This window comes from Coenobita brevimanus, chromosome 14 (assembly GCF_032717465.1).
Source record: "Coenobita brevimanus isolate Jiangsu-jjx chromosome 14, ASM3271746v2, whole genome shotgun sequence".
NCBI classification, from domain to species: Eukaryota; Metazoa; Arthropoda; class Malacostraca; order Decapoda; family Coenobitidae; genus Coenobita; species Coenobita brevimanus.
This window is the reverse complement of record NC_136967.1, coordinates 12036060-12047500: the sequence shown is the minus strand read 5'-3', so window position 1 is coordinate 12047500 and position 11441 is coordinate 12036060. Positions and strand designations below refer to the sequence as shown.

The following is an 11441-nucleotide window of genomic DNA, read 5'->3' as shown; positions in this document are numbered from 1 at the left end:
GAAGGCATGGTTCACAGCCCAGATCTTCAAAGACTGGTTCCACCGCCATTTTGTCAAGGAGGTCATACATTACCAGACGGAGAAACTGGGAATCCCATGCGACCAGGTAAAGGCCCTCCTTCTCCTCGACAACGCACCTGCCCACCCGTGCGACAAGGACTTGGTGGCTGAGAATGGCCGCATTAGGTGCATGTTTCTGCCACCTAATACGACTGCTCTCATCCAGCCAATGGACCACGGAGTGATCGTGGCAACGAAGAGGCTGTACCGAAGGAAGTTCCTGGACGAGGTGATGGTTGTTCTCGAGGACGAGGACGAGCGCAGGGAGGGACGGGACATGCGAGGCCAGCAGACTTTGGAAAACCTTCGCCGCTACAACATCAAGTCTGCAATCTGCAACTGGGCCAGTGCATGGAAGGAAATCCCTGTCAAGACTCTAGAAAATGGTTGGTCTCGTCTGCTTCTCGGAACGGATATGGAGTACGATTTCCTAGGTTTTGACATGGATGACTTCCATGCACGTCTACGTACGCATGGTGACGATGTTGATGTGGACGACGTGCATGAGTGGTTGGATGACGACGAGGACGATCCTGGGTATCAGACCCTGTCTGATATCGAGATCGCATCTTCAGTTGCAAGTGTCAGTACCCAGCTTGAAGATTCCGACGAGGACGGCGATGATGATGCGGACTCCTCTCAGCATGACACAACTCCAGCCATCCCCAAGCTGAGTGCACTCCGGGAACACCTAGAGTTCGTTCTGGACTACCTGGAACACCCGGACTGTGACAGGGAGATGGGGCCCTTGGGACTTGTGGAGGAAGTGTGTGCCTTCAGGCAGCGCATCATTAATCATCAGAATCGTCGTTCCTTGCGTCAATCAACGATTGACAGTTATTTCAGGCCCGTGACCCCCGCTGTGCCCAGCCCTGGCTCCACTCTTTTGCCTCCCCAAGACAGGCCCTCATGCTCCGAGCCACAGCCCAGCACATCAGCCATGATGGAGTCACCACTCGACATGACTTTGCGTCTGTCTTCAGAGTCGTCTGCAGTGGGTACGCCATCACCACAACCCAGCGACGCACCCCTAGGTCACCTGCCAGCGATACTCTCGGACTGTGACAGTGAATAGACGCCAAGAACTTCTCCACTAGACCACACGGGAATTTACAGTGTTGGGCAGTGAAAAAAACAGTGCATTGTGTTAAGGATTTACAGTTGTGAGTGAAAAGACAAACAATTTTTGGACTAAATTTAACGTAAATAAACTTGTGTGTTTTTGCTTTAGAAAATGGTATAAGAGTGGAAAGAATTAAAGTGCAGAGTGCATCACTTATTAAGTTACAATGGAGCATAAATTAGACAAGAGTGTGCACTGTGAAGAGAATGGACTTCTGAGTGCAAATGACTAAGTTCAGTGCAAGACTTAATGAACAGTGTACTGCAAGTGCATCAGGAAATCCTTCTTACTGTCAGAGTCGGAGAGGAGGCGGTTATTCATCGAGATGGCCATGGACTTGCTGTAAGTAGGCAGAATGTTTCACACTGTACTCTACTGTATTTTCCATACTATACTTACCTCAAACACCTCATTTCACTCTTTTATGTCCCTTATTGGTGTGAATATGCTGTGTCTTAGGTGCTATGCATGTGCAGTAGGGAGGTGTTTTTCTGAGTTAGGCTAGGTTAGGGTCCATAACTACCAGTCCAGGAGCCAGGGACTTGTAAGTACCCAGAATGTTCAATATTGTATGAACCTACCTCAAAAACCTCATTTTATGCTTCTTTTGCATTTATTTCAGTCTTTTATGTCCCTTATTGGTGTGATTTGGGTCTTAAGTATGTGCTATGCATGTCCAGAGGGAGTTGTATAGGTGTTTTTCTGAGTTAGGGTCCATAAGTACAAGTCCAGAAGCTGGGGCCCAATATCCGGACAGGACCACTATCCGGACCTGCCTATGGCTCTATTACGTTGGATATTGGAGGGATTACTGTATATATATATATATGTGTGTGTGTGTGTGTGTGTGTGTGTACCGGTATGTATATACTGTATATTGTGGTACTGTACAGTACATGGTTTTGACCCTCTTCCACTCACTTGATGTAGTGGTGCCTTTGACCTCCTTCACCATTATCATTCATTTTCTGTGTTTGACCTCCTCTCTTCCTATTTCTCCCCTCTTTCCTGTCACTTGTTATTACTCTTCTTTCAGGTGGCTTTACATTTAGCCACAAGCGTAATGATTTCCCGTAAACCAGGAAATCATTTACAGTGCTGGGTTATAACCATATAAACAAACCATACGTGTTCACTACTTGTCAACAAGTGGGTTGGCAGAGGGTTAGTGCCCCTTCCTGTAAAACAGCTGACTCAAAGATAAATGGCTACCTCATATGGGATTATCTCATCAGGCTGTAGATAGGTACCGTAGATGTATGTGTGTGTGTATCTGCAAGGACAAGTACTGTAACAGCTGTATAAAAAATTTCAGTTGAATTTCCAACTAGTCCTCGAGCACTGAAATGTGAGGACAAGAAGTCAGCTGGTGTGTGCTTCCTGGAGTCTGAGGAAGTCCTTACTGTCTCACCCAACAACTTCCTCACCCCAAACTACAGGCCAGGTTTGTGATTCCAGTACAGTGCTGCAGTGTTCATACTGTATACTGTAGTTGCCCAGTCAGCCTGATGATGCTTTTTTTTTTTTTTTCTTGCTACTTATACTGCGTAGGAGAAAATTTGAAGAGTTAGAAATTGCATTCGTATTATGCTTTACTGCAGGGGTGCTCTCCCAAACTGAATAATACGGTAAATCATGAGGTAGCAAGATCAAAATAAAGAACACTTCATCAGACTGAGGAAATTAGTTTAAACAGAATATTCTTGTACTGGTTGGAAGTACTGTACAGTTTAGTACTGTTCTTTTTCCAGTAGAATTAATGTAAGCTTGAGTTCAGTAATGTATTTTTTATGGTAGGGCTATAAACTGCATATGGTATCATGTACTTTAATTTTTGAAATCAGTGATACCAAGAAGCACCTATAAATTTTACTGTAATTTGTAATACTGTATTAATTAAGTCTCGTAGCTAAAGCTACAGCATGTTAAACATGAATAACTGATTACTGTTTGAGCAGATGTAAAATGTGAGCTCACTGTAGTTCAATACAGTGTAACACTTCCATGAATATACTGTAGTCATTGCAAATATAAGAAAGTGATTACAGCTAGTCTCATATTATCATCTGTTTAATTGGATTAATATAAATTGCTGCTAGGGTTATAGTTATTACTAGTACTGTAGATTATCACAGCGAGTCCCATATTACCATCTGTTAAGCTGGATGTAATGCAAACTGCTGCTAGGATTATAGCCATTGCAACCAGTACTGTAAGAAAATCCCATATTACTTCTAGGCACAGGGGCCCAAGGCTAGACCACAGTAGCCAGTAGTCCAGAACTTAAAGAAGACCAACTTACACTTCTTGCAGCTAGGATTATAGCCATTGCAACCAGTACTGTAAGAAAATCCCATATTACTTCTAGGCATAGGGGCCCAAGGCTAGATCACAGTAGACAGTAGTCCAGAACTTAAAGAAGACCAACTTACACCTCTTGCGGAATTTTATGTAATAGAAAACATTCAGTTACTGATAAAGGATTCAGAATTTCAAACCATTGTATGTATGGCACTCCCATCACCTTGATTCATATATTCATCTGTAGGGTACTGCTAGACCACTGTGCATTAGGATAATGGTACAGTAATATAATTTGCATTAGTTGTTCTTTGTTTGCTACACAGTACTTGATGTTAGTGTAGATAGGGTCTCGTTTGACTGAACAGTGTGGGAAATACAGTGCAGTACAGTATACAGTACTAGTACATGTGTATTATTTAACACTTTTAACATTATAAATCGTATTTAGTGGCAGATTGCAAGCAGCCATTGTAAAGTACCTATGGCAGTAGTTTTTATTTAAGGCAGTACTATGTATATTATGGCTTAGCCTACTTTGCTTGCAGTAATTCAGAGCATTGTTTGCAGATGAAGTAGAATCATCCGATAACTCGCCCAAACAAGGAAATGGTTTTGAAGTTGGTAGCGACATAGAGGAAGATTACTTTGAAGAATTTCACCTTCCAAATTCACATGAAAATGCATTTGTAAGACACAAGAGCTTTAGACGTAAAGTTCATCTAACTCCCATTGATGCTCCTGATGCTGAAAGGATTGAAGGGCTTGTGAGAACAGGAGAGTTCCAGAGGCATGGCAGCATTCGCAGGAGAATAGTATCCGATGATACCACACCCATTCCTGAGGATCAACCTGAAAGCTTTAACTTTAAAGCAGAAAATAATGAGGATGTTAATGGGACTGAAGGAGATGGATCATCAGTGGTTGTTGGTACATTTGATAAGGATTTAAAAGAAATAGAGAACATGCTAGATGACAGTGAAGATATTGGAGATGTCTCTGAGATTGTGGCAGATGAACCTTTTTGTGATGATGTGGGTCATCAAGACAACACACATGATGGGATAAAACAAACTAGCACCTCCACTCCAAAATCAGATAGCACCAAGAACAACTCAGAATCTGCTTCATCAAATATGAGCATGAATTTAGATGATAGCTGTCATACAGAGAGTCTTACTATTGAGCAAAGTACCCTCATGAAAGTGCGAGAATGCATGGACTTCACAAAATATAAGGATATATACAACCTTAGTGGTAGACTGCAGGATATACTTTCACCAAAGGAGATTGAGGAAGTTTTGAATAATTCTGAAAAGTACAGTGAGTATGTAAACAAGGAAGTTATTGAGGCTCTTCATAACTCTTTACAAGAACAACAAAACAGCACCGGTGCAGGTCAGACAGATAGTGGCATTTCCTCACCAAAGAAAAGATTATCGGCTGAAGGCTTAGAGTTAGATGGTGTTGTGAAGACAGACTTCAGAGCTGTTATTGATGAGAGTACCCCAGATGAATATGATGATGCCAACAGTTCCAAGAGGTCATCTTGCATATACATGGATGATGATGAGGATGAGGATGACAGAGGTTTTAGGCTTGAGAGAAGAAGATCATTTCGACTTGGAAAGAAAGGGGATAAGGAGGTGGAAGTGGAGGGTGTATTTGTTGAAAGCAAGTCAGATGACATTGGTCTGAAAAAAATTAGAGCACCAACCCTCGACTTGAGTGTGAATACCAGTGAAGAAGTTATGGATGAATCAGATCTCACAAATGTTGATGTTTTAGAAGTACCTGTGGAAAACGAATCTGGATCATCAACTACTGAAATTGTGTCTCAGGATCAAAGTGAAAAACAGTCGCCACCCACTGTTCCAGATATTGTCATCACTGGAACAGGAGATGAGGATAACAAGGCTGAAGATAACAAAAATGAAACAGATACTTCAATTTTATTAATAGGTAGCGATGTGTCAGAAATTACAACTTACACGGAAGGAACGCCATGTAGCAGAGTTGACAGTACTTCCCAGGAAGGTAAGTACTAAACTGCATATTTCACTGAATACACAAAGAGTGACATGAGTTAAATGGTGTGTGGTCCATTTCACTGGGGACTTTGTTGGTACTTCACTAACTTTTGTGCTTTCCATATCCTATTTATTGATGACTTACTTCTTTTATTAGTGGCAAGTATAGTGTTAACTAACAGTAGAATGTACCGTATGTAAGATGGTAATAGGGAGAACCTGGGCTTCTGTTTCACTGTCTGTGATGACCCATCTCTTGCTTTATTAACATTCTTCATTGTTTCAGTTATAAGAGAGTTATCGAGCTCCTCTCCTAAGTATTTTGTTAACTTTCTACCAAACTACACACACATTATGCTGTACACTTCAAATTTTTTTATACTGTGGCAAGCTCTCAACCAGTCTCTGAATCCCCAGGGTGATGGACATTTTGGCTATCCTCTTTATATTATCTGATCTAGATAATGAAATCTGTTTTGTCCTTAATGACATAGAGCATCTTGTCCAGCATTTTACACATCCCTAACTGCCCAAGAATGAGTTCCATCACTCTATACTTTATTTTTGTACACCTAATCTTTATACTTACTCTGTCTTTAAAATACCTCCGGTCAGCATCTCGTCACAGATTCATTTCAATGATCTCTCCCGGTGCTCTGGTAAAGCCTGTAGACCCTCCCAAGAACTTGTGTCTGTTGCATTTTGGTGCCGCAGATTAGGAGGCCCTTAGGCATTAAATTTTTTACTTTCCCTAGAACTGTTGGTTTGAAGGCAGCAAGTGATTTGAATGTGCTTGTACAGTATTCTTAAGACTACACATTTATGTTCCCACCGCTGCCACCATATATTGTAGTATCTTTGTAGCTGCTTGTAATGGGTTTTGTAGATCTGTTATGCATGTATTGTACTCATGGACGAGCTGTAGTTATACGTGAGTAGGTTTGTAAGTAGATAAACTTAGTTCCCTTTGTTATGCAATGACTGGAGAGGTAAAGATGAGTATGGGACTATTTATACTTTTTGTTCTCTTGAAAAGATTAACTAAAGTCTCTCTTACACAAGGGAAGTAGAGTAGTCCCGCAAACTACAGTACCTCCCAGACTGTCTCGCTCTCTCTCGACAACCTCTCGCCTCTGTCGCTCGCTTCCTTCTGCGTGTATAATTCCTCCTTTCTTGTATGGGAGAGCTTGTGTCACGTGTATTGGACGTATGTGAGAGTTCTAGAAGCCTGTGTGTCTGTGTGTATGTAGCGTTTACGGTGACACATTGCAGTCTCGGCATTCCTCACAGAAATCTGCAAACACGTTTCCTTTCCCACACCTAGCTTGACCATCAAGTATTCTTAAAACTACACATTTATGTTCCTATCCATTATGATTTGTATTATTATAATATAGAGTCCTGACACTTTGTACATTACTGATGTTATTCTCAAGAGCATGGAAGCATACAATACTTTCATTTTTCTCACCCTCTGACTAGTGCCAAAAGTCTGGGTCAGTCAAGCTTATTGTATTACTGTCCACAACAAGGAGGCTGCTTTCAGAAGGTGCCATCCCAAGTTACGCTTGAATCATGTGCATTGTGTTTCTTCCCAGAATCTTGTGAATCTGTTCATGCATCTGATAACTTTATCAGATCTAAGTGCAACAAACTTTTAAACACTACTGTTCCTGCTCCCTCCAGCATATTACCAAAAATATCTCTTCCAGTAGCTTTTCATTTTCATCCCTTCCCTCTTCTCTTCCACTCAGATGGTTTTATAGCTGCACCATTTGTGATAAAGTTGAACACTTCATGCATCTCTGCTTAGACTGATACCAGTGCTGTTCCTCCAACGTGTTTTTCCTCTGACTTCCTCATGCCTATCATCAAAATTTCATCAAGAGATTTACTTTCTGCTTCCACTGGCCTCAGTGCTAATAAGGCATATGGTCATGTGGAGTTCTACTGTTGTTCCATGCTGATACCCTGCCTAGTCTAACTCCATTTCCTTTGTCTGTCAGTTGGTATTTAGAGTGACTGCTGAAAGTTTGCTTGCAATCAGGTATTTTTTACTTGACAGTCACACATTAACCAAGAGCTGAAATTGAGCACAGTACTTATCTGGCTGGTCAGTATACTGTAAATAATTTACATTATCTCCAGAAAATGTTCATTTTGTTACCTCCACTTAAGAGAATTTGCTTTGGGGTTATTTTGTTTGCCAGTCTGTTAGCAACATTGTGACAAACTATTCAATGAAACTGCAAAAAATTTGAATATTTGGTTGAGGGTCATCGGAGAAACAAGTGATCAAGGTTGGTCAAAAGAGGTCAAAGTTCAAGGTCAAGGGAGAAGTTGGTTCTACCTTGGTGGAGGTATAGGCTGACTGAATGCTCTTGTGTTATGAGATATTTTGTCTCCAGTTTTAATTACATACAGTAAGTGATATTTTTGACATACTTTGAGTTAGGAAGCTGAAACATGGTTGAAGTGACTACCTGCTTTACTCATTTCTTACTATTTCTGTAAAATTATAGAATCATTGTCTAATGCATGTATTCCCCCCCCCCCCCACCCATTTGTTTTTAATATAAACGTGAACATTTGTCTTTCAGTTGCCAGTGTAATTGTTACTCACTGGATTACTATTACATGAACTGCATAATGAGCTTTCTTACAAAATCTATTAGTTAAGTTTGTGTTTTTTTGTGTTTTTCTTTGTCTTTAATTGTATTTGCAAGAAAGTAATCAGTTAATGGTTCACTTGCCAGAGAGACCAAAGAACCTTGACTTTGATGATGTCTGCCATCGAAAAAGAATATCTGTTGCTGAGGACATCTTGAGGTCACCAGTTGATGATGATGCTATCTCTGTGGCATCAGCCTTCAGCCAGAGGAGTGACTGTGAGGAAGACATTGATGATGAAGCTTTGGTAAGAGGAGTTGAGCCTTAGTATTTTTAGATTAATTCATGGATGATTATTCTCTTCATGTTTAGATGAGCCTGAGGGTGCAGCTATTACCACTGCTATTTGATAACCCACTTACTTTCATACCAAAGGTAGTACTGTGACTGAACCTTTAGTTTACAGCACTGACTTTATGTAGGTACTGCATTTTTCTAAGAGTTTCAACCTCTGATTTCGTAGAACATAGTTCTTGGACGTTTTATCCAGGAAAAGCAAACAAGATGGTCATTGTATAGACTTACAACAGTAAAAAGTTATTTGCTCCCTGTTTACCATATCACCAGTTCTAGGTACAAATCAACAAAATGTCATCTTCTGATAAGGTTTTTTTTTTTTTTTTTAAGATTTGCCAAATAGTTATTTAGATTTTATACAAATAATGGCTTGCTCTGTCATTTTTAAAGATGAGATAATGGTAATCTGGGTTACATTAGAAGAACACAAGTAACTGGTAGTTTATTAATTAAATTACTCTCTGTGATTGTACTCTCTTTAAGTTAGTAGATCATAAAATGGTTTCCTTGCTTTTACTGCTTTGGTTTCCAATGCAGACCTGACTCATCTGGATTATATACTGTGCAGTATTTAGTTCATTGCTGAAATATTTGTATTCCCTTCTAGGATGAATGCATTAGTATTGAAGCCCTGGAACGCTCAGTACCTAGTAACATCAAGTATGGAGACCCACACTTGGACCCACTGCCACCACCACCCCCACAGATGATCCCAGAATTGACAGCCATTGAGGAAAGCACTGAGGAGCGTCACTGGAGGAGTGTTGTTATTGGTGGGGTGTGGCACAGAATTGACATGAAAGTTATTGCTCCCTATCGAAAGGTTGGTGTTAGTGTTGCGTAGTGTACTGTAGTCTGACAGGAGAATATTTTTCATTTATCCATTGTACTATCCTTTATTGCTCTATTAGAACTGTAGAGGCGTAGGGCTAGGCTACTCAGTCCTGACATTCAAAGCAAGAGTGATTAGTTGCTTGCTATTTTGCAGCATTGTGAACAATAAACCTCAACCATCCCTTGTCATTAAACCCATATTGCTAGGCAACATCCAAACTATTCATTATTTTCCTCTACATCTCAAAAGTAAATAAATCATCATCATCCAATCCTATGTTGCCCTATGAGGAATGTAGGAGCCCGGAGCTAAGCAGATTGGTCCTGACATTTAAGATGAGAGTGACCAGCCTCACTATCCCTAAGTGGCATTACTTGAGCAATAAATCCCAACCATCCCTTGGATGTAAACCAAGACATAAAATATAAAAACTAACAATTAATTCTATATTACCCCCAGTGAGATGTACGTTCCTGAGACTAAGCTACAGTAGTTTTGGACAATTAACTCGAGAACTGTTTGTTACATTCCGGAATACCTCATTTTCATCTGCTGCCGGTACTTACATCACAGAAGTTGACCCATAGATCATAGTTTCTCTGCTTTGTTTTAGTGTGAATTGTTATCAGCTCTTCATTTGCAAGTCCAATCATACAGTAACACCCTCTTTCATTTCTTAACCCTAAAATTGGCTTCCAGTAAAATTTTTTTTTTTTTTTTTTTTTTTTTTTTTTTTTTTTCTCAGATTAGTACTATGGATGGTGTCATGGCACTTTAACTTTAGATACCTGTAGCATCTAAACTGTAGCACATAATTAGGAACATATACTTCAATACATTTTATATCAGTCTGTAAGAACATATTTGGAATACCTATACTAGAAACTTCAAAAATTGGTGTTTTTTTGTGCTCACCACAGATGTCTTCTCAAATCCTATGACACAGTTGGTGGGTTAATGGTTGGAGACTGACCTCTTCTCCAGATAGCTCTGCTGGAAGAAAAAAATCTTCTTTCAGCTCTAGGAAATTCTAATCCCTGCATGCAAGGCAAAATTAGCACTCCAGTTAGTTTATCATTCATCATCATCATCATTATATACCTTTATTTCTTACCTAAGAATGGGGTGAATTAAGGTGAAGAATATAAGGAAAATGAAAGTGCAAAGGAGGGAAAACAAAAGCATGACCAACGAAATAGACCACTCATTTGCATACCATTCAGGCTCCTAGAATTCGTCTTCACCTCCCAGGCCTAACCATTTGCACAGATTTTAGGGGTTATTTTTCTTTGTAAATGCACATCCCTTACACCAGCTAGATAGTCATTCTGTTGACTGTTAAGTTAAAAATGGGGTACTAAATCCACAACATGTGATTCTCAATACAATCATCCATCCAACTTACCTCTTGTCAGTTCCCAAGCCACATAAACTTGAATAACTTGCTTTCTTACACACTCATTTAGGTAGCCATTCATGATTATCTTGACCTATCATGCCCCCTCCCACCTTCAGACTTGAGTCACACATACTGTCCTGGTATATTCTCCTCGCCACCTTATATACATTCACCCCCTCCACATGACCATGACATCCTTATCATCACCAGATTTCCGTAAACAGCATCTTTATTGAACTAGATTGTCTTATCCTATCCATTATGTACACCCCTCACATCATCATTGTTATTGTCATCTCTGATGCCTTGCTCCCTCTTGGGAACCGCAGAACGAGGGATAGCCATGACAGACCTGTCTCCAGACTAGTTTATTTCACACACCCTCTCAAACACTCTTTCAGTTATCAGTAGATTGCTACACCCCTTTCCTTACCACACCAGGTCTGACTACCAACATTACCCTCAGTCTCACTCTCATCAGCTTTCTTTCACAGCCTATGTGTGTGCATTCGCTACATACCATATCATCTCATTGTACCTGACTATATTTTTGGTGGTAGGTGGGGGCAGCCATCATCCCCTCACTTGATGTACCGTAGTACTACCTACTTCTTCATTCCCACATCTCATTTTATCTGTGTCTGCCCTCCTCTCTTCATACTCCTTCTTGTCATTTTATTATTACTCTTCCTTCCACTGCAGATGGCTCTACACTGAGTGACAAAC

The 11441-nt window shown here is 40.4% G+C and overlaps 1 protein-coding gene across 2 annotated transcripts in view; it reads left to right on the top strand.

The window, feature by feature from the left end:
- LOC145417495 (uncharacterized) overlaps positions 1-11441 on the top strand; it is a 204809-nt gene that overhangs the window by 155199 nt on the left and 38169 nt on the right. For both annotated transcript variants that reach the window (XM_080286206.1, XM_080286210.1), the window contains exons 3-6: positions 2499-2627; positions 4055-5521; positions 8271-8431; positions 9089-9304. In XM_080286206.1, the coding sequence (XP_080142332.1) occupies positions 2499-2627; positions 4055-5521; positions 8271-8431; positions 9089-9304 (1973 nt within the window). The remainder of the gene's footprint in view (positions 1-2498; positions 2628-4054; positions 5522-8270; positions 8432-9088; positions 9305-11441) is intronic.